This window comes from Phyllobates terribilis, unplaced genomic scaffold (assembly GCF_046119375.1).
Source record: "Phyllobates terribilis strain yellow unplaced genomic scaffold, ASM4611937v1 Scaffold_13__5_contigs__length_258822181, whole genome shotgun sequence".
NCBI classification, from domain to species: Eukaryota; Metazoa; Chordata; class Amphibia; order Anura; family Dendrobatidae; genus Phyllobates; species Phyllobates terribilis.
In genome coordinates, this window is record NW_027362773.1 from 218,326,912 (window position 1) to 218,352,734 (window position 25,823).

Consider the following 25,823-nt stretch of genomic DNA (forward strand, 5'->3'; position numbering starts at 1 on the left):
GGTTTACCGATGTCCTCTTTTCAGCTCCAACAGCCAAAATCCAGTGTTCTTTGAGCTCGCGGAGACTCTTCACTGACCCCAAAATGCAGTGGGAATATGCAAATTATCTCCTCAGGACTCCTCCCCTGGTTTACCGATGTCCTCTTTTCAGCTCCAACAGCCAAAATCCAGTGTTCTTTGAGCTCGCGGAGACTCTTCACTTACCCCAAAATGCAGTGGGAATATGCAAATTATCTCCTCAGGACTCCTCCCCTGGTTTACCGATGTCCTCTTTTCAGCTCCAACAGCCAAAATCCAGTGTTCTTTGAGCTCGCGGAGACTCTTCACTTACCCCAAAATGCAGTGGGAATATGCAAATTATCTCCTCAGGACTCCTCCCCTGGTTTACCGATGTCCTCTTTTCAGCTCCAACAGCCAAAATCCAGTGTTCTTTGAGCTCGCGGAGACTCTTCACTGACCCCAAAATGCAGTGGGAATATGCAAATTATCTCCTCAGGACTCCTCCCCTGGTTTACCGATGTCCTCTTTTCAGCTCCAACAGCCAAAATCCAGTGTTCTTTGAGCTCGCGGAGACTCTTCACTTACCCCAAAATGCAGTGGGAATATGCAAATTATCTCCTCAGGACTCCTCCCCTGGTTTACCGATGTCCTCTTTTCAGCTCCAACAGCCAAAATCCAGTGTTCTTTGAGCTCGCGGAGACTCTTCACTTACCCCAAAATGCAGTGGGAATATGCAAATTATCTCCTCAGGACTCCTCCCCTGGTTTACCGATGTCCTCTTTTCAGCTCCAACAGCCAAAATCCAGTGTTCTTTGAGCTCGCGGAGACTCTTCACTTACCCCAAAATGCAGTGAGAATATGCAAATTATCTCCTCAGGACTCCTCCCCTGGTTTACCGATGTCCTCTTTTCAGCTCCAACAGCCAAAATCCAGTGTTCTTTGAGCTCGCGGAGACTCTTCACTTACCCCAAAATGCAGTAGGAATATGCAAATTATCTCCTCAGGACTCCTCCCCTGGTTTTGACGTTTTTTTTTTTTTTACAGGTACTATGGTACCCGGGTCTGGAGGAGAGTCTTCTTTTCTCCAAACCCAGGTACCATCCGCACATTGAATCGCATAATATCCACATGTACAGATGCAGTGATGCGGATATTAAGTGATTCAATGCAAGTCAATGGCGGCAAAAACGCAGCTCTTACGCAAAATAATTGGTAGTGCTGCGTATTTTTCCGCAGTGATAATCCGCACCGGAAATTTCCGCAGCATGTGCACAGCACATGCGGATTATCATTGGGGAACATTGCAGACCTTCTACCAAGCGTTTTGTAAGCGTTTCTGCAATGGAATTGCTGCTGCGGAAACGCTTAAACGCATAGTGGGCACACAGCCTTAAGTGGAAAAACCATGGTAATTTCCATTGACTCAGCCCAATGTTATACAATTCTGTGAATTGCCTCAGGGTTAAAAAATGTTTACTTCTCCCATATATGAATTTCTCAAGAGGTGTAGTTTCCAAAATGGGGTCTCTTGTAGGGGTTTCTGCTGCTTTGGCATGTCAGGGGCTCTTCAAATGTGATTTGGCATCCGCAACCTATTCCAACCGAAATTACGCTCCAGAATTCCTTTTTTACCCCTGACGTGTGCCGGAGTATCGACGTACTCAGGAGACATTGCACAACAAATTTTAAGGTTCATTTTCTTCTGTTACCTTTGTGAAAAGGAAAAATTTGGGGCTAGAGCAACATTTTTGTGGAAAAAATGTATTTTTTCATTTTCATGGCTCAACGTTATTGTGGGTTCAAGGTGCTTACCACACATCTAGATAAGCCTTGAGGGGTGTAGTTTCCAAAATGGGGTCACTTGTGGGGTCTTCCACTGTTTAGGCACATCAGGGGCTCCCCAAACGCGACATGGCATCCGCTATCTATTCTAGCCAATTTTGTGCTCCAAAAGTTGAATGGCGCTGCTTCCCTTTTGATCTCTGCATCCAAGCAGTAGTTTTCCACCACATATGGGGTATCGGTGTAACATAGTAACATAGTTTGTAAAGCCGAATAAAGACTTGCGTCCATCAAGTTCGACCTGTTAGTTCTGTAATTGCTAAAGTTGATCCAGAGGAGGGCAAAAACCCCAAATGATTTGGCCAATCTTCACCTGAGGAAAAATTCCCTCCCGACTCTGAAACCAGCAGTCAGAATAAATCCCTGTATCAACCTACTATTTTATTTTATTTTTAAGTATATGCTGAAATCTGCCTGGTATCTAGAAATGCATCCAGTCCCCGCTTGAACTGGTGTAGTGAATCCGACATTACCGTCTCCTCACTCAGTGAATTCCATATTCTCACTGCTCTTACCGTAAAGAACCCCTTCCTATGCTGGTGCTGAAACCTTTTCTCTTCCAGTCTTAGTGAGTGCCCTCTTGTTACCGTAATATACCTCCTTTTGAACAAATCCCGGGCAAGATCTCTATACTGTCCGCTAACATATTTGTACACATTTATTATGTCCCCCCTCAACCTTCTCTTTTCCAGGCTGAATAGTCCTAGTTTTGCCAACCTCTCTGGGTATTGCAGTCCCCCCATTCCCTTTATTAATTTTGTTGCCCTCCTTTGTACCTTTTCAAGCTTGTTTATATCCTTTCTATATATTGGGGCCCATAACTGAGCACAGTATTCCAAGTGTGGTCTGACCAGTGCTTTGTACAGTGGAAGAACAATGTTCTCATCCTTTGCAGCTATACCTCTTCTGATACATCCCATTACCCTGTTTGCCCTTACAGCAGCGGCCTGACTTTGGGCACTCCAATTTAGTTTGCTATCAATCAAGATGCCCAAGTCCTTCTCCATCTCTGAATTCCCCAATGATTTCCCATTCAGTGAGTACTGGTGACTTTCATTTTTCCTTCCCATATGTATGACCTTACATTTCTCCTCGTTAAACCTCATTTGCCATTTAATGCTCCACCTACCCAGCTTATGCAAATCCCTCTGTAGGTCTGCACTGTCCTCTTTTGTATTAATTGTTTTACATAACTTTGTGTCATCTGCAAATATTGATATTTTACTATTTATCCCGTTGACTATGTCGTTAATAAAGATATTAAATAACATTGGGCCTAGTACAGACCCCTGTGGTACCCCACTAGTGACGCTTACCCAATCTGAGTATATTCCATTTATAACCACCCTCTGCCTTCTATCCTTTAGCCAGTTAGCTACCCACTTGCAGACATTTTCCCCCAGCCCCCATCATTCTCATTTTGTATACCAACCTATTATGTGGCACGCTATCGAACGCTTTTGAGAAGTCGAGATACACGACATCCACTGGTTCCCCCTGATCTACTCAAGAGCTAACCTCCTCGTAGAAGTCAATCAGGTTTGTTTGGCAGGAGCGATTCCTCATGAATCCATGTTGGTTCGGGATTAAAAGATTATTAGCATCAAGATGCTCCGTAATTGCCTCTTTAATGAAGCTTTCAAAAATTTTGCCCACAACGGACGTCAGACTCACCGGCCGATAGTTTCCGGCATCACTTTTCGCTCCCTTTTTGAATATTGGCACTACATTCGCCTGTCGCCAATGAAGTGGTACAGACCCAGTCTCAACAGAGTCCTTAAATATAAGATATAACGGTCTGTCTATCACATTACTTAGTTCCCTTAGTACCCGTGGGTGTATGCCATCAGGTCCTGGTGATTTGTTTATTTTAATGTTACTGAGGCGTTTCTGTACCCCAGCTTGGGTTAGATTTGTCATACTTAGTGGAGGATTAAGTTTGTCACTTCTCATTTCTCCTGTTAGTTCGATTTCCTTTGTGAAAGTTGTCGAAAAAAAATTATTTAATAGATTAGCTTTATCCTCATCTTTCTCTATGATTTTGCCTTCCTCACTTTTTATCGGTCCAATATTATCCGATTTAATCCTTTTACTATTTATATACGTAAAGAACAGTTTGGGATTTGATCTACTTTCCCTAGCAGTACGTCTCTCTGTTTCCTCCTTCGCTATTTTTATTTGTTTTTTACAGGTTCTCGTTTTTTCCTTGTAACACATTAGTGCCTCCTTACTGTTTTCCTGTTTTAATCTCTTGAATGCCTCTTTTTTGCTATTTAACGCCCCTTTTACGTTCTTGTTCAACCATATTGGTTTCCTCTTATTTCTGGCCCTTTTATTCCCATACGGTATATATCTCTCGCACTGAGTATTCAGAATTCTTTTGAAGGTTTCCCACTTACTATTCGTATTCCTTTGATTAAGAACTTTGTCCCAGTGAATAAGTTGAAGGCTTTCTTTCAGCTGATCAAACTTCGCCCTCCTAAAGTTTAATGTTTTTGTTGTTCCCTTATTGATAACCCTACTGAAGGGCATTTTGAAGTCGATAATATTATGGTCGCTATTACCTAGGTGCCCCCCTATGTGTACCTCAGTTATTCTATCAGGCCTATTAGTCAATATTAAGTCCAACACGGCCTTCCCTCTCGTTGGTTCCTGCACTAGTTGGGAGAGATAATTATCCTTAATATTTGTCAAGAACCTTTTTCCTTTCTGAGATCTACAGGTTTCTGTTTCCCAGTCAATATCCGGGTAGTTGAAATCCCCCATTACAATCACTTCATTATGTTTTGCTACTTTGTCTATTTGTCCTAATAGCAGATTCTCATTCTCCTCTGTTATATTGGGTGGCTTATAGCAGACCCCCAGTAATATTTTATTATTATTTTTAGTTCCCTCTATCTCTACCCACATGGACTCGACCCCCTCTTCTCCCTCTCCTATATCTTCCCTTAGTCTGGGTTTTAGACATGACTTTACATATAAGCAGACTCCTCCGCCTTTCCCCTGTTTCCGGTCCCTTCTAAATAAACTATAATCTAATAAATTTACCGCCCAGTCGTAGCTATCGTCTAGCCAAGTCTCTGTTATACCTACGATGTCATACCTCTCCTCCGATATAAGCGCCTGCAGCTCATCCGCCTTATTGGTCAGGCTTCTTGCGTTGGTCAGCATGCAAGATAAAACTTTGGGGTTATTTAGCATCCTATTCTTCTCTAACGATCTAAAGGCCCTGTCACACATAACGAGATCGCTAGCGAGATCGTTATTGCGTCACGGTTTTGGGATCGCTGGGGAGATGTCAAACGTGCAGAACTTACCAACGATCTCGGCCGCCCCAACGATCTAACCAACGATCTCGGCGGTCGTTGGGACGCTTTCACACAGCAGCTATTTCAACGATCCACACCTTGATAGGGACTGTACTGTGTCAGAAAGGCGTACATAAAATTACTTTTCCGCGCCCCCCTCATCTTCAATTGGAGAACGCTACTACATTCTGATTGGGTGGCCTTGGTTTAACACTGCGTCTCCGGTCAGATGGGATCTCCACTTCATGTCCATTAAAAATGGAAACTCATTTGAGACCCCAAACAATACTTACCTCGCTAAAGATGCCTGATTTCTTCAAAGTAGAGTCACAGCCGGAGAACGCTGGTGGGATCTGAAAAAAAACAAGGACGCAGTAGCGACCACCAATCGGAAACGAGGAGCGCATAAAAGTCCAATTTATGCAGCCTATATGTCTCAGTTCTGAATCGCTAACGAGGTCGTTGATAAGGTGTCAAATACAGTGATGCACACTGCCCTGCTGGAGAGCAACGACCCAGGAATGGTCCAGGAAGCTTTGTAACGATCAGCGATCTCACAGCAGGGGCCTGATCGTTGCTACCTGTCACACATGACGAGATCGCTAGCGAGATCGCTATTGCGTCACCAAAACCGTGACTCATTAGCGATCTCGTTATGTGTGACGGGGCCTTAACTGTACTATCCCCACCCCCCTCTCCACCCTCATTATATTCACTTCTCCCCTTCCCCCTTGCTTGCTTCACATCCCACCTATTTCCTTGGTCCCCCCCCCCCCCGTCTCTAGTTTAAAAACTCCTCCAACCTATTAGCCATCTTCTTCCCCAGCACCGTTGCATCCTCCCCATTGAGGTGCAGCCCGTCCCTACGGTAGAGCCTGTAGCCGACCATGAAGTCGGCCCATTTCTCCATGAACCCAAACCCTTCTGCCTTGTACCAACTCTTTAGCCACTTATTCACCTCCCTAACTACTCAGAAGAAATTGCACAACACATTGTATAGTCCATTTTCTCCTGCTACCCTTTTGGAAATGTTCTATATTTTCATAAACAGAAATCATATCCAAAGTTTACCACTAACATGAAGTACAACATGTTACGAAAAAAAGTACATCAGAGTCAGTGGGATCCATTGAAGCGTTCCTGAGTTATTAACACAGAAAGCGACAGTGGTCAGAATTAAAAAATTGGCCTGGTCAGGAAGGTGAAAACAGGCTTTGGGGGTGAAGGGGTTAATTTCACTTAAAGTACAGAATGGATCACTATTCGCTATTCTTTGAATCTGACGAGAGCAAGTGGGCAACTCCTTGCAGAGGCCTTTACAAGGGAACGTTACACCAGTCCAACTCCTGGGAATATGGTGTGTGTGTGTGTGTGGGGGATGGAGTGGCCTAATCTATGGTAACTGGACCCTCTAGTCTTCATTCCATGTCCACTAACAGCTCGGCGGTACATTGATTTGGTGGTAGAACCAGTGGTACAGACATTTCTCCAAGGTGCTGTGTTTCAACATTGCAGCGCCAGGCGTATGTTGCTACTTTGGGCAGCCTGTGTGGCCCCAACAATCTACCAGTGGTGCCTGCCACCTAATGAATTTGCTGCATTTTATATCTGGCATGCGCCAGTGACTGGAGTAACATTTCTGGTGTAAGCTAAGTTGCAACTTTTGATGAATTTATCAGGCTGACTGGCATTCTTCACAATGGTGGAGCTGACCAAAACTGTCATGAGAACCCCAAAAGTTACACCTTTTTTTGGCACAACTTTGTGTGGCACAACATTTGAAGGTGTTTAAATCCAGTATTCTGGCAAAAACACCTCCACAGATCGGGCCCCTTATGTTATTTTTGTGTTAATTTGCCATATTATTGGTGTTTTGATTCCCTCAGCTTGACAGCCCATTAAATTTGTATTGTAACAACCAAGTTACACAAATAGCATTGTGCAATGTGGAGCAAGCTAGTCTGGAGCATTTGTGGCCGCTTGCTGTAGGGTGATGGTCATGCCACTTCAAGGAAGGACACAGAGAAGTTTTTATTCCCCTTGCTCTGCGATAACCAGTGACCCTTGGGTGGTCACTTCATATACAGTGCCCCGGGCTCTCTGCACCCTATCCTCTCACTTCTGACAACATTAGGATCCAAGCAGGGGGCTACTTAAGAGGAGAGGAGTCCTCACTCAAGAGGAGAGGTGTGATGGTGGGGAGTTTTCATTGCTGACTAGCCAGGACAAAGTACTGACAGGTCTTAGGCACTGCAGTATACGAGTTCTGCAGTGCACGAAACCAGCAATCAAAGTAAAAAATATTCATATCCCACAGTGGGAATAAGTGGGAAAAAAAGTAAAATAAAATGTGTACAAAAAAAAACCCCAATAAAAGTGCAGCCTTTGTGATAAAACAAAAATATACTAAAAAAACAGTGCACATAATTGGTATCGCCATAACGGAATGGCCCAATCTATAAAAGTGGAACATTGTTCATTCCGTAGGGCGAACTCCATAAAAAAAAAAAAACAACGCCAAAAATGTTGCTTTTTCATCATACTGACACAAAAAAATTGAATAAAAAGCAATAAAAAAAGAGAGAGAGACAGAATGTTTTAAGGCATATTTATTACTTACTGCAAAGTCAAAAGTTTACATAAATTTCATTAGTATTACGTACCATTGCCCTTAAACTGAATGACTGGGTCAAACGTTTGGGATTTCCTTCCACAAGCTTCTCCCAATAGTTGGTCGGAATTTGGGCTTATTCCTCCTGACAAAAATGGTGTAACTGATCCAGGTCTGTAGGTCGCCTTGCTCACACCTGCCTTTTCAGATTTGCACATAAATTTTCAATAGGATTGAGATCAGGGCTTTGTTATGGCAACTCCAAATCATTGACTTTGTTATGCTTAAGCCACTTTGTTACCATTTTGGCAGTATGCTTCGGGTCATTGTCCATTTGGAAGACCCATTTCCGCCCAAGCTTTAACTTCTTGGCTGATGTCTTGAGATGTTGCTTCAGTATTGCCACATATAATCTTCTTTTCTCATGATGCCATCTATTTTGTGAAGTGCACCAGTCCCTCCTGCAGCAAAACAACCCCACAACAAGATGCTGCAACTCCCATGTTTCTCAGGTGGGATGGTGTTCTCACTTTTTCCTCCAAACATAACGATGGTCATTATACCCAAAAAGTTCAATTTTAGTTTCATCAGACCACAGGTCATGTTTCCAAAAATGAACGTCTTTGTTCCTGTGTGCATTTGCAAATATTAATCTGGCTTTTTTTTAGGTTTCTTTTGGAGTAATGGCTTCTTCCTTCTTCTTCCCATGTTGATACAGGACTCGTTTCACTGTGGATATTTACACAAGCTTACCAGCTTCCGCCATCATCTTCACAAGGTCTTTTGCTTTTGTCCTTCGGTTGATATGCACATGTCGGACCAAAGCACGTTCATCTCTGGGACACAGAACCCGTCTCCTTCCTGAGCGGTATGATGGCTGGACATTCCCATCTTGTTTGTACTTGCGTATAATTGTTTGTACAGATGAACGAGGTACCTTCAGGTATCTTGAAATTGTACGCAAGGATGAGCCAGACTTGTGTAAGTCCACAATTCTCTTCCTGATATCTTGGCTCATTTCTTTAGACTTTACCATGATGCTACACAAAGAAGCAGTGTGTTTCATGTGTGCATTAAAATACATCCACAGGTGTGTCTCTAACTCAGATGTTGCCAAAAAAACTATCAGAAGTTTCCAAACACATTACACCATCTTATGGGCAGTCCAGAATTGTTTAAAGGCATAGTAATATTAGTGTATATAAACTTTTGACTTTGCAGTAAGTAATAAAAATGCATTAAAACATTCTCTCTCATATTATTCTGGCATTTGGAAAATATTAAAAATTATGATAATCCTAATTGACCTAAAACGGGAAAGGTTTATTCTTATTTCATGTCAGATATTGAGAAATACATGCATATGTGTCTTTTTAGATAGTGTAATTTCTGGTTTCAACTGTATCCTGGTCAACACCAGTTATTCAGAGCCAAACAGCTGCTCATCTCAGTCAATGTAATACCATCAATATGGTATCATTGAAAAAAAGAGATGACACTTATCATTTGTGGTCCCTGATTATTTACCCGACGCGTTTCCCCCTGCGTCATCCAGGGTTGATCAGGGGATCGATGGGAGCCCTCAATCTCTCTCCATGTGTCAAGATAATGTGAAGTTTTATATTTTCATCAATGCTGGAGAATCCTTCGCTTTTTTTTTTTTGTCACATTACCACATGAAGTGACCATGTCAGAATTGTAAAATTTGGCCCAGTCATTAAGGGTTTAATGATCCTTAAAAACCACTTGAGAATGGAGGTCCGCGTGGGAGGGTGGGGGGTTCTGTCCACGTTGGCATGTGACTATTGATCCTTTAACAGTTTCAATAAGTATATTTTTATAGGAATGTATTTATTGCTGTTAAAGGCCCTTGTTCAAGTGCTGTGCTGTCTGTAGGTATTTTGTTTGCGTCTGTTCACACCTGTATAGTGGCTTCTGATAATGCAACTGTTTTTCTGTGAATATGGCACTGTGAACAAAGTGTTGTCTGAGGAACGTGTTCGGCTTTTTCTTATTATTTTATGAAAGCTTCAGAGAAAATCCTCATTGTAAATTGATGTGAAGATGCAGCGTGACAATGCATGGTGCAGATTGCACTGCGGATTCACCCAATGCTAAGGGCGATTTGCCTCATTTCTGCAATTAAATCTGCAGTGGATACTTCCTCTGGGAACTTTACGCGTTACTTTGCCAGAATAGTTACAGCTAATTTTAGGGTTTGTAGGTTTCTTAAAATATATAGATTTTTTTCTCTGAATGATAACATAAGAATTATTTTTCATTACTATTCCTTACAAATACCTTTTTTGTTTTTTTCCCAAGGTGCAGTTGATGCGAATACATCAGTTCATTTATATTTTCATACACAATGCCACATGGAAGACTGAGTTTTTCCCATGATGGGCTGTGGGACAAGCAAAGTGCTTCCCGAACCTCCAAAGAACATTCAGCTGGATTTAGTGAAAAAAGTAGAACCTTACCTCGCCCCAAAGAATGACCAATACAAGCATTTTATTACAGACCATGGACGAATAGACACTAAAGGGGCTTCTCCGGCTCCTCCCTACTCCAATGGCTACCCACATAGTCATGCCGAAACTGCTGATCCCCGGAGACATAAAGTAGCTAAGTATAGAGCTAAATTTGATCCAAGGGTAACTGCAAAATATGATATTAAAGCACTTATTGGTCGAGGAAGCTTCAGCCGCGTCATCAGAGTGGAACACAAAGCCTCTAAGCAGCCATATGCTATTAAGATGATTGAAACGAAATACCGAGAAGGTCGGGAGGTTTGTGAGTCTGAACTCAGCGTCCTGAGGAGAGTGCGACATACGAATATCATCCAGCTCATTGAAGTGTTCGAAACACAGGAAAGAGTCTATATGGTGATGGAGTTAGCGACCGGTGGAGAACTTTTTGACCGAATAATTGCCAAAGGCTCTTTCACCGAGCGGGATGCCACTCATGTACTCCAAATGGTTTTGGAAGGGGTGAAATATTTACACACACTTGGGATTACACACAGAGACTTGAAGCCAGAAAATCTTCTTTATTATCATCCAGGAACAGACTCCAAAATAATGATTACGGATTTTGGTTTTGCAAGTGCTAGAAAAAAAGGGGATGATTGTTTAATGAAGACGACCTGTGGAACACCCGAATACATCGCTCCCGAAATTCTTGTGAAAAAACCTTACACAAATTCTGTGGACATGTGGGCACTAGGAGTCATATCCTATATTCTCTTGAGTGGCACTATGCCATTTGAGGATGATAACAGATCACGCCTGTACCGACAAATTTTAAAGGGAAAATACAGCTACTCGGGAGAGGTAGGTATTTTTATCTTTATTTAAGTTAAATAATTTGGCCATTTATAAAACAACTGATCACCTATCCTCAGGATAGATGTTAGAGTGCTAATATCTAGGGATCCAACCTAAAGTTCCTAGTTTGAGAGAAGTGATAGCCTCTCATGCACACCATCCCTTCATGAATTCTCTATGGGAGTGATGGAGATGACCAACCGCTGCACTCAGCTGTCTTCATCGCTTCCATAACACTGAACTGAGTGGTGGTGACCATGAGGAACACCCAAGTCTCTACATCCAAATGGAGGACTCCAGCGCTGTCTGGATCCGTCAGGCTCCTAGTGATCAGAAACTTACTGTATCACCGACCTAGGTTGATGGGTGATGAGTTAACATTGTGGGACATGCCCACATCTATAAAAAAAAAACAAAAAACAACATTGTCCACAGTTAAGAACATAAAGAAAGAATGAAGTGGATATATAGCCACAACTTTTTGATATATTTGCACATGTCAGGAATAAGAACGTACCATATGTTTGACATGCCTTGGTTTTTGGAAATGGTTTTCTATGCTGGAATTTGTTACTGAATATTTTACTAGATGCTAATAAAGAATACTGGAATTTAATTTATAAATATCGACTTGGAAGTTGGGTGCCCATTTCCTATGTCTTATCTGCAGACCTGCTGAGCAGTGGAGCTGTTTCATACTTCCAATTAATCACATTTATTATGGAACAAGTGAGCTGGTTTCTCTTTTCTTCGTGGCCCATTTGTATGAGCCAGTGTCAGCATCGGAGCAGATCATCCCACCTAAACAGATGATGTGCTGCCCACAACATGTACTATATTATCGTATTAATGATCATCCTCATCATTGCTCATGTAAAACAGGCTGGTAAACTACTCGAATATAGTCGATCAGTATGTGTTACTTTCTTAAGCCAAAAAACAGGCATGAAGGGAACAATAGATTCCCCCCCCTTAGACTAGTTGCACCAAATTTATTATCAAGCATGCCCACTCTAATAGATATGACTAATCTTTAGAGACTTGATAGTCTTAAAGTGTGCCAGTTTTATAAGATCAACTTCAATGTTTGATTTAATTTCTTTTTAATCAAAGTCCCATTAAAGGGAACCTGTCATGTCCCCAAACACTAATAACCTGCAGATAAGGGGTTAATCTGCAGGTTAATGGTGATCTAAAGCTGTGTGGCCGGGGCGGGGGGGTAATGCACTTTACCTGGCAGCCTCCGGCTTTCAGTCATAGAGTAACGGCCGTCCCAGCTTCAGTCACCGCTCAGTACATGGTGAATAAAGTTTCTTTCCTCCTGGCAGCCAGTCTTTTAGTGCTTTTAGAACTCTATTAACCTGCTGACTATCCCTACATATGCAGGTTAATAGTGTTGTTACGATGTTGCATGAGCTTTGTTTCGCCATTACTGGTATGCCAGTGGAAAACGCCTAAGGTGTCAGGATGTGACTGCTGTTAAGCTGCACATTTAGGTGAAGTGTAAGATTTTCATGTGCTTTACATGTACTCGCTGCAAAACCATGTGAGGCCTGGTAAGGTGGTGTACAATTGCCATTATCACATCCATATTTTCTTATTAAAAGGAAAAAAAATCATATATATATATATATATATATATATATCTATATTACACTGCTCAAAAAAGTAAAGGGAACACTTAAACAACAGAATATAACTCCGAGTAAATCAAACTTCTCTGAAATCAAACTGTCCACTTAGGAAGCAACACTGATTGACAGTCAATTTCGCATGCTGTTGTGCAAATGGAATAGACAATAGATGGAAATTATTGGCAATTATCAAGACAACTTCAATAAAGGAGTGGTTCTGCAGGTGGGGACCACAGACCACATCTCGGTACCAATGCTTTCTGGCTGATGTTTTGGTCACTTTTGAATGTTGATTGTGCTTTCACACTCGTGGTAGCATGAGACGGACTCTACAATCCACAGAAGTTGCTCAGGTAATGCAGCTCATCCAGGATGGCACATCAATGTGAGCTGTGGCAAGAAGGTTTGCTGTGTCTGTCAGCATAGTGTCCAGAGGCTGGAGGCGCTACCAGGAGACCAGCCAGTACACCAGGAGATGTGGAGGGGGCCGTAGGAGGGCAACAACCCAGCAGCAGGACCGCTACCTCCACCTTTGTGCAAGGAGGACCAGGAGCAGCACTGCCAGAGCCCTGCAAAATTACCTCCAGCAGGCCACAAATGTGCATGTGTTTGCACAATCGGTTAGAAACCGACTCCAGGAGGGTGGTATGAAGGCCCAACGTCCACAGATGGGGGTTGTGCTCACAGCCCAACACCGTGCAGGACACTTGGCATTTGCCACAGAACACCAGGATTGGCAAAGTCGCCACAGGCGCCCTGTGCTCTTCACAGATGAAAGCAGGTTCACACTGAGCACATGTGACAGAGTCTGGAGACTCCGTGGAGAGCGATCTGCTGCCTGCAACATCCTTCAGCATCACCGGTTTGGCAGTGGGTCAGTAATGGTGTGGGGTGGCATTTCTCTGGAAGGCCGCACAGCCCTCCATGTGCTCGCCAGAGGTAGCCTGACTGCCATTAGGTACTGAGATGAGATCCTCAGACCCCTTGTGAGACCATATGCTGTTGCGGTTGGCCCTGGGTTCCCCCTAACACAGGACAATGCCAGACCTCATGTGGCTGGAGTGTGTCAGCAGTTCCTGCAAGATGAAGGCATTGAAGCTATGGACTGGCCAGCCCATTCCCCAGACTTGAATCCCATTGAGCACATCTGGGACATCATGTCTCGCTCCATCCACCAACGTCACGTTGTACTACAGACTGTCCAGGAGTTGGCGGATGCTTTAGTCCAGGTCTGGGAGGTGATCCCACAGGAGACCATCCGCAACCTCATCAGGAGCATGCCCAGGCATTGTAGGGAGGTCATACAGGCACGTGGAGGCCACACACAATACTGAGACTCATTTTGACTTGTTTTAAAGACATTACATCAAAGTTGGATCAGCCCGTAGTGTGTTTTTCCACTTTTGGGGGTGACTCCAAATCCAGGCATCCATTGATTAATAAATTTGATTTCCATTGATGATTTTTGTCTGATTTTGTTGTCGGCACATTCAACTTTGTACAGAACAAGTATTCTATGATATAGATAGAGAGATATCTCGCACACTTTACCTGCAGCGCGGCTCCTGGCATGTATGCCCCCCCTTCATCCCTCTTCCTGGTATGTATGCCCCCCTCATCCCTCTTCCTGTTATGCTTGGCACCCCCTACACGATGCACACAAAGAAATAAACCATTCTACTCGCCTCCTCTCTCCTCCAGCGCTGAGTCCCGCTCTGCTGCCGACACTGATCTCACTGTGTGAGCCGTGTATGGCGTAACTGCCATGCACCCTCACCCTGTGAGATGCTGTGCCGGAATAGTCACTGCTCCCCACGCCGGGACTGTGCGCGTGGGGAGCAGTGACCATTCAGTCTACTTAATATCGCACACAGTATACCCGCAGCGCGGTTCCTGCTGGGGCTCTGCGGTTTTTGTGCCCGCTGTTAAAGACCAAGAACATTCACTACAACCCACTCCCATGGGCATGGGTTGTGGTGAATATTCATTGTTTGTTAATAGCTGATTAAATGCAAAGTGAATGAAGAAAAGAGAAATCAAAATCACGTCAATATTTGGTGTGACTGCCCTTTGTCTTCAAAACAGCGCCAAATTATCTTCTTCTATGTACACTTACGGTTCCAAACATCTTGGAGAACTTAGCACAAATCTTCTCTGGATGTAAGCTTGCACAATAAGGTCAATAAGAACAGACCAGTATTTGTATAACCCACGCTGTTTTACCCGCACCCTGTGTTGTCTGAATAGTGTTACGTCCAGTGTCGGACTGGGGTGTCTGGGGCCTCCAGGGGGAATTGACTCTAGGGGCCCACCCTACACCTATATGCAAATGCCTGTTAGCGGTTATCCCTGTTATAGTGGAGCATCGACTGTAAATTGCCACTATACCGTAATTGGACATCCCAGTTAGTTTGCAGTAAAGGGGTTCTTTGGTTAAAACCAAATTATCACCGATCCATGGGCTCCACAGTGTAGGTGATCACTTATTGATCGTTTGGGTCCGAACATAGGTGCGTTTTTCAATCGGAAGAATGGGGAAGTTTTATCCCTGACAGGACACTTATTCCCATTTTAAAATGCAGCGGCAGGTAGGACATCTGACCGCAGCCTCATCCATTCTCTTTGGGGCTTCCAGAAAAAAAACAAGAACAACCACTGAGGGAATGAATGGATCAGTGATCAAGTCGCACATGCTGCTCCTGTCTAATAGGGATAAAAACTCCACATTCTACCACTCGGGTCCCAGCATTCAGACCCCCACTAATCAATAATTTATAACTTATCCTGTGGAGAGGTGATTACTTGTTTTCCCCGGAGAACCCCTGTAAGCGCATCTTGTTCCAGGTGTTTAATCACTAGTGGAAATAAAGAATATTCTCCTAATTAATGTCAGCGAGAACAAATGACCGCCATACACAACCCAATCCACTATACCAACACCAATAGTACCACATACAAGGGAGAAATACTGCCACACCATGGCCAGACCACATATTACCAACACATAGTGACCGAATAATACTACAATCAAGGAAGAAATACAGTGACACTTGTGACCAGACCACATATTACCACCACATAGTGACCGAATAATATCACATACAAGGGAGAAATACCACCACACCATGACCAGACCACATATTACCACCACGTAGTGACCAAATAATACCACATACAAGGGAGAAATTCCACCACACCGTGAACAGACCAGATATTAACAGCATATTGCGTCCAAATAATTCCCCATCATTGCTCTCTCCCCCCTTCTCCATCATTGCTCTCCCCCAGCTTCTCCATCATTGTCATATCTCCCCCACCTCCTCCATAATCATTGCCATTTCTCCCCCCCACCTCGTCCATCACCATTACTCTCCCTCATCCCCCCACCTCCTCCATCACCATTGCTCTCCCTCTTGTCCCCCCCCAACCTCCTCCATCACCATTGCTCTCCTTCATCCCCACCTCCTCCATCACCATTGCTCTCCCTCATTTCCCACCCACCTCCTCCATCACCATTGCTCTCCTTCACCCCCCCCCCACCTCCTTCGTCACCATTGCTCTCCCTCATTTCCCACCCACCTCCTCCATCACCATTGTATTAGTTAAAAAAAAAAACAATGCTTCCCCGACAGCATCCTCCTCTGCTTCCTGCCTGGCATCTTTCTCCCTGAAACAGGCGCCTGCTGCATGATTATGTCCTCAAGGAGCGCGAGCCTGTGTCAGGGAGGAAGCGCTGGGCAAGAAGCAGAGGACGGATCCCTCCGCTGCCATTTTCCTCCTGTCAGCAGCGGAGCTAGAGGGATTGCTCCCTGCCCTCCGCACACTGAGGTCAATCTGGCCATGGGCCCCCCGGAGCCTGGGGGTCCAAGAAGGAGGCCAGATTGCCTTTATCAGGCGCACTGCAAGGGCTACCCCCTCCACCTTTGGGCCCCGGTGCAGGTGCATCGGCGGCCATGTTAACCAGCAGGCCCCCGTGCGTCCTGCTCGGGGGCCCGCCGAGGACCCAGGCCCATCGGAGAATTCTCTGGTGTCCTGGTGCCCCAGTCCACCCTGGTTATGCCCGAGACCCCGGGTCTTCACAGGGTGCATAGCCTTAAACTCTCTTTGAGAGTTATGCAGGACCCGCCGACACCAGAGCCGACCTCCAGCACCCAGAAGCGTATCTACGCAGCGGTTCTCCCAAGAATATTTCTATATAGGTGTTTCTCCCAATGGTAATTGCTCTTGATACCACACTGTTGGTTGAAAACAAGTTGTAATGTCATCCTGAATGTGTTGGGGAATCAGGGAGATGAAACTTTCCCAAGTTTCAAAAAAGGACTGTACCCTTCCCTCCTTATGCAAGGAGGCCTCAGCCCAATCCATCTGAAGTAGAAATGACGACAGTTTGTCTGGAAAGATCTTGAAAGGAGGAGCTTGGTCGTGGATTCATACCTGCAGAATGGCTTTAATACCGGCTGCCGCCACCACCAAATGTAGTAGTTATGTGCCCCTGGAGAGCATGTATATTTATCTGGCTTTAAGTATCCAAAGATGGCCCATAGAGGCTCATCAGGAGTAAAGTTTGTCAGATGCGTGGTACTGAACTGTCACACTCTGTCCCAAAATGGGTGAATGACCGGGCATGTCCACAAGCAATGGAACAAATTGGCTTCGGGAGAGTGGCACTTAAAACACATGAAGGTTGTGTACAGCCCCATTCTATCAAACTATATTCAACTTTACAAATCACTGATAGCAGCTCGCCGAGGATACACCAGGCGAGCCATGCCATCACCAAAGAGAACATTCTATTATGGAAACAGTCCCCATACAATAAAAGGTAACCGTTATAACGAGTTCTATAAATCATCTCACTGCAGTATCTCCAGCAAGATGGAATCTTCTTTCCGCCACCTCTGGGTCTTCGTAAGTAGTTACACGATCTCCATCTTGGACTTTCAGTTTAGCTGGGTGGAGTAGCTGAAATCTAATATTTTCTTCAATCAATAGACGACAGACAGGTACAAATGCCTTACATTTCTGAGCTACAGCCACAGAGAAGTCCTGGAAGATTAGAATCTTAGAATCATAGATAGTCCGTTCTTGTTGCCATCAATATGCTCTTAAGACCTTTTCTTTCACAGCCCAGTTGAGGTATTTTGCTATAACCGGGCGAGGTCTAGTACTTCTGTTGTCTCGGGTAGGCCTTGGGGGACCTAGTCTATGCGCCCGTTCTATCATCATTGGGTCTTTACCAAGGTCCAACTGGAGGGCAGCAGGGAGAACTTTGGTAAGGTATTCCATAAGACGTTCACCACCCACTGATTCCGGGATGCCTACAAAACGCAGATTGCTACGGCGATCTCTGTTTTCCTAGTCCTCCAGCTTATCACGCATTTCTCGCTCTGTGACTTGACCTTGTTGGAGAGAGATCCTCAGTTCTGTAAGCTCAGTCTCTTTGGACTGGACTCTGTTTTCCAGTTCTGCAATTTTTTGAGAATTGGTGGTAATTTGAGCCGTGGCTGTAGTGATGGAAGCATGAAGAACGTCAACCCATTTGTCAAATAGTAGCATCAGTAGCTTGGAGACTTCTTGGGCCACCAAAGTCACCTGTATAGATTCTTGCATAGAGGATTCAGAGCAGCTGTGTAGTGGAGAAAGCTGTGGCGGGGGTAAACTGTTATCCATCAGTAACACAGGTGGGTTCCCCAGCAATGGTGAAGCTGGTTAATGGTGTGAGCCTTTAGCGAGCTATTCAGGTAGTTTCAAGGTGGGTTTACTTTTGTGTATTGTAGATGGCGATTGTGTACTGAGCAGTAGAGGCACTTGCAAGCGGGTGGATTTCCTTGCTTGGGTTTTTATTACATATTTGTCCATTACAATTCCCCACTAGTAGGGGAAAGTAGCAGGTCAGTGGGCAGCTGGGGAGGTTAGCGGATTAACAGGTCACAGGCTGCAATGGGTTGGGGAGTAGGAAGACTGTCATAGTCCTATTATAATATCATGGTCTTGGGCGGTGGGATCCAGGCAGGTAAGACGTGATGCTTATGTGCCGCACATATCCCCAGACAGTAGGGTAGAGAATATCCATGTGGCCGGCAGGTAATGTGTCATGTGATCTATACACAGAGCTTCCGGAAAGAGAAAAGGGCTGCAGCCCCTGCAAGTCAGCAGTATCAGGGGGGAAAATCCCCCCACACAGTCAGATTATTTGCTGATAGTGGTGGTAGTCAGCTGATATGGCTGTATAAGCAGGAGCTGGTTTAATAGGCGGTCATGCTAGATGTCCCGCTCCCGGAAGTCCTCAGTGCAATATTTTTGTTATGCCTGTGCACAGTTATAGCAGTCTTGAGTACTGTCAGTAATTATTGATAATGTAGTTATGGTGAATGGTCACTAGATGGCAGCAACTCACAGTGCCGAAGTCATGCAGGACTTTCCAGTAATCTTACAAAGCAATCAGGCCACAATTCACTACAGGGTCACAGCTCCACAAGAGTGGTATCAGAGTCTTCCCCTCCATGAGATACAGCCCTCCATGAGCTCTAAGGTTTATGGTGGAGCCCCAAACTCACTGGATTGCAGGGATTCCAGCAATGTCATTTCGTATAGTCTAGGACTGATCGCCTTTTCTCGTTGTCAAGAAGGAATTTTTCCCCTGTGACACAAATAAGCTGAATGTGTCCTGGGGTTTTTGCCTTCTTCTGGTTCAACAGATTTAGGCATAGGGATTTTAGTAATACTATTATTAGAATCACAAGATCACAAAATATAAAACTAATTACATTTTTTTTAATTGTAATAGTGCTGCAATAATTAATACATTTGTGAGGCCTAGTCCCAGTAAGTTAGTAAGTTAGTGAAGTGTTAGTGTAGGGAGTACAATTGGGGGAGAAAGGTTGATCATGATGGACCTAGGTCCTTCAACCTACGTTACTGTGTTACTTGTAGTAAAATCTGATGACCAGCATATGGCGGTAGCTAATAAAGAATGAAAGTATCACAGGAAAATAATGTACAAAATGTCTGATATAAAGATTACACTTGTAGTTTCTTTTGATGTGTTAACAATAACTCTTGTTTCAGAGATAGGAATAGGTAAATTACTGTAATGAAATTGCAGATATTCCAGGATGTTTCCCCTGACACTGGTGGTAAAATGGCACCAAACTTTAGTGAGGGAGCAAATCTAATGATGATTATAGTCTCTTTATTGTCAAAAAGATTCTGCCCAGCACTGTGCTGATTAGGTGCTGAAAAACCTTGAGTTAGGGTCAAAATAGGCCGTGAGGTGGAGCGGTGCGGAGAAGCTGCAAGGAGCAGCACAACTCCGTCTCCTCTACTGTTTTGCAAAATGGTGGATTTTGGCACCAAAGTAGGAAAGGGAGATGTGTCCCCACCAACAACACCAAGGAAGAACCGATGGCAGACGATTGAGGGGGAGAGAACACCAGTAATATTAGATTGCCTGAGTCTGTTATAGGCAGGCTGGGGAAGGGGACTTTCACGAAGGCTCATGGAGCAGCTTCTGTAACTGGAGAATCCTCTACCTCCTCTCCTGTGCTCAGTCACTGCTCGTGTCCTCTCCTCTGCGATGAGCTGATGCCGCTCTCCCGGATCCCGGCACACTCTTCTCCACAGATCAGGGCCTTTCTCCAGGTTAGTCTCTCCAACAGGGACGGAGATGTCAGTCCCAGTCACTTGCAAACTGCGATGCAGTGGGTCCTCTATTCCTCCTCCGCTCCACCACACGTGTCACACCAGGTTTCTTCTTACTCCCGGGCGAGCAGGGGAACTCTGTAAAGGAGCTAGAGTTGTGATAACTAAATTAAAAGACAGCTAATCAGCTTTTTTTAGGGCTTAGGAACAGGAGCTTGTTCAAGATGCATTCTTTCTCGTTCATGCCTAGGCCACGCATCAGTCCCACTGGTTACTGGCAATTCTAAACTGATACTACCACTGGACGACTTACGATTTTAAAAGGTTGTAGATATGATATGTGTTTCATTTGCTGCACTAAGTTTCTTTGATCAACCATTACATCTATGGTCCACAACGTTGTCCATTTCTTGGTTTCCTCCGTGATGAGAAATGCGGCAGATACTTATCCATCATGCAATACCTTCAGGGAGCCATCTAGTTGGCTCCAAATTTATTCTGCAGCAGGACAATGATGCCCCAACATGCAGCCGATGTCATGAAGGACTATTATCAGCATTTGAAAAACAAGGATGATCTGGCGATCTGGCCACCACAGAGCCCTGGCCTCAACATCATCAAGTCTGTGTGGGATTAGATATATAGACGGAAGGATTTGTGCAAGCCTACATTGACAGAAGATCTGTAGTACATTCTTCAAGATGTTTGGAGCAACCTCCCTGCTGAGTGCCTTCAAAAAGTGTGTACAAGTGTGCCTAGAACAATTGATGCTTTGATGTTGTTTTTAAGGCCAAAGGGCGCCACACCAAATATTGATTTAGATTTTGTTTCTTCATTCACTTTGCGTTTTGTTAGTTGATAGAAATGTTCATAGTTTATTTTGTATTTTTGAAAATACAGTGTGTTTATAGGTATAGAATATATAATAATTGAGAGTATTCAGTGGTTGATTCCTATTAATGGCTGACTTAAAAGATGGTAACAAGTAGCAGCTTTCAAGACTACTCGGGTCTCTTCATCAGGCATAGAATAACATAAAATCTAGAGAGTCACATATTTATACACAACAGAACAGAATAGTGCCGTAATAAGACAAGTGACGTGAAGCAGAACTATCAGTATGGGAAGGGGAGAAACAGTTGTGTATTATTCAAATAGTAGAATAAACTTAATTTCTTTTTTGTTTTTGCATTTTTGCCAAAATTAAAGAGAACCTATCAAATCCCCATACAATTGTAAACTGCTCCCATGCCGTTAGTTGTTTAATTACATATTCCCCTAATATGTTTTCTGTGTTTTAGAACTGCATACATTTGAAAAAAATCAATATATATCCAGCAATCAGTCGATGCTAATGAGCTAGGACTTGTCCGATGAGGCGTTACTCACTGGGGCACTTCCGGGTTCAGTAGTAATGCTGCCTTATTAATGGTCCTTGCTCTGCCAGTGTCTGCACAGTGTGCGCCCCTCCTGATATCACTTCCCGTGTAACGGCTCTGCTATACTGTGGACTATTTGTAGAGCTGAGACCAACCAGGATGAGCACAAACTGTGAAGACATCGGCAGTGCAGTGACAGTCAGTAATGTCCACAGGACGTCCTTTTAATATGAAAATGAAACGCTATATATGTAGAAAATCAGCCAGCTGACCAGTAACACACCATTCTCTTGTTCCAACAGCTGAGCAGGTTCTGGGAGGCTGCACGGATAGCTTGATGGACATTCATGGCAGGAAGTGAGGTTAAAATCCAAAAAAACGTTATTTCATATGTATTTATACCTCACTCCTGCTGTTGGATGAAACCCTGAGGCTATGTGCACACAGTTTTTCGAGGAGTTTTTTGGGTAGGAAACTGGCCGCATATTCTCTAAATCTCAAAACTCCTCAACAACTTTGAATGTCTGCTCTGAATATGCTACAAAAAGACTCTGTGTGCACATACCTTCATGTGTGTTTACCAAAACGTGGCCCCTACATGAAACGATCTGGTTTCACAAAAAAAAGCTCAGCCTCCTTCGGATCGTGCAAGCAAAAAAAATAAGTTATGACTGTCAAAATGTAAACAGGACAAGTGAAAAATTGGTCATGTCCTCAGCCCAAATTGTCCCAGTCCTAAAAGGACTAACATCCAGTCTTTTGATATTGATAGTTGGGGTTACACTTCAAAAACTGTTGAGTGTCTGTGAAATGTTGTCTACTCAAACCATTATGTTTTTAATCTGCAGCCATGGCCAAGCGTTTCCAACTTGGCCAAAGACTTTATTGATCGTCTGCTTATGGTGGAGCCGTCTGAGAGAATGAGTGCAACACAGTCTCTTAAGCATCCCTGGGTAGTGAGCATGGCTGCATCTTCATCTATGAAAAATCTGCACAGATCCATCTCTCAGAACCTACTCAAGCGAGCATCATCCCGGTGTCAGAGTACAAAGTCTGCCCAGTCTGTTCGTTCCAGTCGGTCAACAAAGTCCACAAAGTCACGGCGCGTGAGAGAGCGAGAATTGCGGGAACTTAATTTGCGATACCAACAGCACTACTACGGATGAGCACATTGCACAATGTTATGGTGATTGACGTTTCCAGTGCCTTCTGTTACGGACCAATGCTTACTGAACGTGAACCAGCAGATTCATGATGTTACATCAGCGCTGGGCAAGAAAATGTAGAATTAACCAGCACCTTACACCTCTCCAAGCAACTCAGACCCAGCCAACACCGTGCAAAGTATGACTGAGGAACTTGGGTGGTTATAGTAAGTATGGTGCAGTGTGGATATTGTGTTTCTGGAGCATTACCTATGTAAAGCGTTATGCTATGAATCCAAGGAAGAAAATTTTAGCAGCCACTTTTGGATATAAATGAATTAATGTGATCCTCCGGGATCTCGCAAAATAATCAGATTTAATTTCATCAGTGGCCAAATGCGATCCTCCTCGGTAAACATTTTCCAGAGAAGTTGACACTTTAAGGCCTTCATGCACATAAGATTAAAGTTGGCCAAAATAGCCGTCCACTTGTGTATCGGGCCCCTGACTCTGAGGGATGATGAGACAGAGAAGGATCAGGAACATTTGTTCTCAGGGGAGATGTTTGGCAGCGGCTTTCTCTCCTTTCCCGATTGAGAACATGTGACCGCTGCCCCAAGCCGAGCATTCATGTGAATGGGGGACCCGTCAGTCAAAGTTGTAGGCACTTAGTGCTCGTTTTGTCAATAACTAATATAAATTGGGACCTTTAGTGGAAAAGTGTACTTGCAACAGTTTTCACAAGCATGTATAGCTGATTTGGTGAAAAAGAAAGAAATATAATTTCTCTGCTAGGAAGTTTGTCCGGGAATTTATTGATGGCCTATTTGTAGTACAGGTCATCAGTATCAGATTGGTGGTAATACAACCTCCCACATCCCCACCCATCAGCTGTTACTAGCTCTGGTGGCACCCGGGTGCAGACATTGAGCAGAGCTGAATACCCGCTGGTCTGTATCTGGAGTAGTCGCTAATGTGCAGTTCTGGATTGTGGATGCTAGACCCATATGGCTGTGCTGCTTGGCTCCATTCAAGGTCTACATCCCGCCACTGCTGATCTGTGGGGGTGCTGAATGTCGTACCTCCACTGATAACATATTTCGGATAAGTGAAGAATATTACATTAATATTATATGCTCGGACAACCTCTCTACTGCCTAAAAGGCATTTAATGAAAGTATTATTTCTGTGAACTTTGATGAAACTATTTGAAAACGTCGGACCAAAGAAAAGTATTGTATGAACTATGCAAAAAAACAACAAAATAAAAGGCTGCAGACTGCATTACGTGGTAAGCATTGTCTTAAACTATAGTAGAGAACCTGAGACCCTCCTAAAGTTCACACTGTTCTACAAAATGTACAATTAGGGGAGGAAGGTTGAGCTTGATCGACCTAGGTCTTTATTCAACCTACGTTACGATGTTACTGATTCAGGATTCTGTCCTTTCCGTTCCAAAGTTATACCCCCTCCCCGTTAACAGTGGTGCAAATATTCCCTTCTACCAACTGTGCATATAGCACAGAACCTCGCTGGGGCGTTTTGCTTTTTCTCCTCTATGGCAGAAGTTCTGTGCTATACACACAGTTGATTAAAGGGAGAATTTGTATTGTTACTTCTGGGGGGACATAACATAAAAAACTGTCCCAGAATCAGTGGAGAAGCAGAGATTGCAGGAGGTACTCGGCTTAGATTAAAGAATTCAGTGAAAGGTCATCTTTAAAGGAGAAACATGCAGTTTCTTGTGGACATTTCAGTTCTATCTATATTTTTTCCAGGAACATTTGATCTGCAGATTGCATCTTATAGAGCAGTGTGAGCTACTGTAAGTAGATTTATACAGTGACCTTCCTTTAATTTAGCATTTGATAATCCAGAAATTAGAATACATTTTAATTGTTTACAACACTTGATGAATTTCCCAAGAAATATCCGTGTTCTAAGTGGGAGAATCAACCTGCAATCCATGGACCAGGTCAGTAATCTGTGAGCGATGGATGCGATGCCTGTGAATCTCCTCACTTCTCAGCATTCTCTTATTCTTCTGTGCCCTTTATTCCAAAGTTATATTCTCCGGCGATAAAGGAGCAAATATCCCTCCTTCTCAACTTCTCCATGGCCGTGTTTTGATTGGCCAGAAGAAGTAAACGCCCACAGAGAGGTTCTGGGGTATACGCCCAGTTGGTTGAAGGGAAAATTTGCATCATTATTTAATGGTAAAAACTGTTACCAAGTCAGAGGAGCAGCATCAATTGGAGGAAGTACTTGGTTCAAACATGAAAGATCCAGTGAAACGTCTTTAACCCCTTTACGACTTATGACGCATAGGTACGTCATAGGGCGCCTCCCCCTTTTTGGTGCAGCCTCCGGTGATGAACCCACACCTTTTCGGGCACATAACTTGCCCATCACATGATCGTGGGCCGCCAATGGGTTGGCATGACAACCCGGGGTCTGCAGGAGACCTGTGTGGTTGTTATTGCCAAACTGCTGTGAGTGCTGCCCAGTGGCCGTTGCTCATAGCAGGTGAGCATTTTTGTTACACATAGCAGAGCTGAAGCCCTGCTATGTGTAACACAAGCGATCTGATAATCGTAGCTACAAGTCTCCCATGGAGACTATTGAAGCATGTAAAATGAAAAATCCAAAAAATGTAAAAATATAAAAAAAAAATTCTAAAAGTTCAAATCACCCCCCTTTTGGCCCCGTTCGAAATAACACTATATATATTAAAAAAAATAAATATATATATATATATATATATATATATATATATATATATAAAAAAAATATATATATATATATATATATATATATATATATATATATATATATATATATATATATATATATATATATATATATATATATATATATATATATATATTTTTTAATATATATATATATATATATATATATATATATATAATAAAAAAA

The 25,823-nt window shown here is 43.5% G+C and overlaps 1 protein-coding gene across 4 annotated transcripts in view; it reads left to right on the top strand.

Annotated features, from left to right (window-relative positions):
• Positions 1-24,170, top strand: part of PSKH1 (protein serine kinase H1) — a 33,910-nt gene extending 9,740 nt beyond the window's left edge. For 2 of the 4 annotated variants that reach the window (XM_073659301.1, XM_073659303.1), the window contains exons 2-3: positions 10,084-11,093; positions 22,590-24,170. In XM_073659301.1, coding sequence (XP_073515402.1) covers positions 10,158-11,093; positions 22,590-22,907 — 1,254 coding nt within the window. In that variant the 5' untranslated portion in view covers positions 10,084-10,157 and the 3' untranslated portion in view covers positions 22,908-24,170. The other 2 variants (XM_073659302.1, XM_073659304.1) reach the window with 2 other exon arrangements.
• Positions 24,171-25,823: the final 1,653 nt, after the last annotated feature.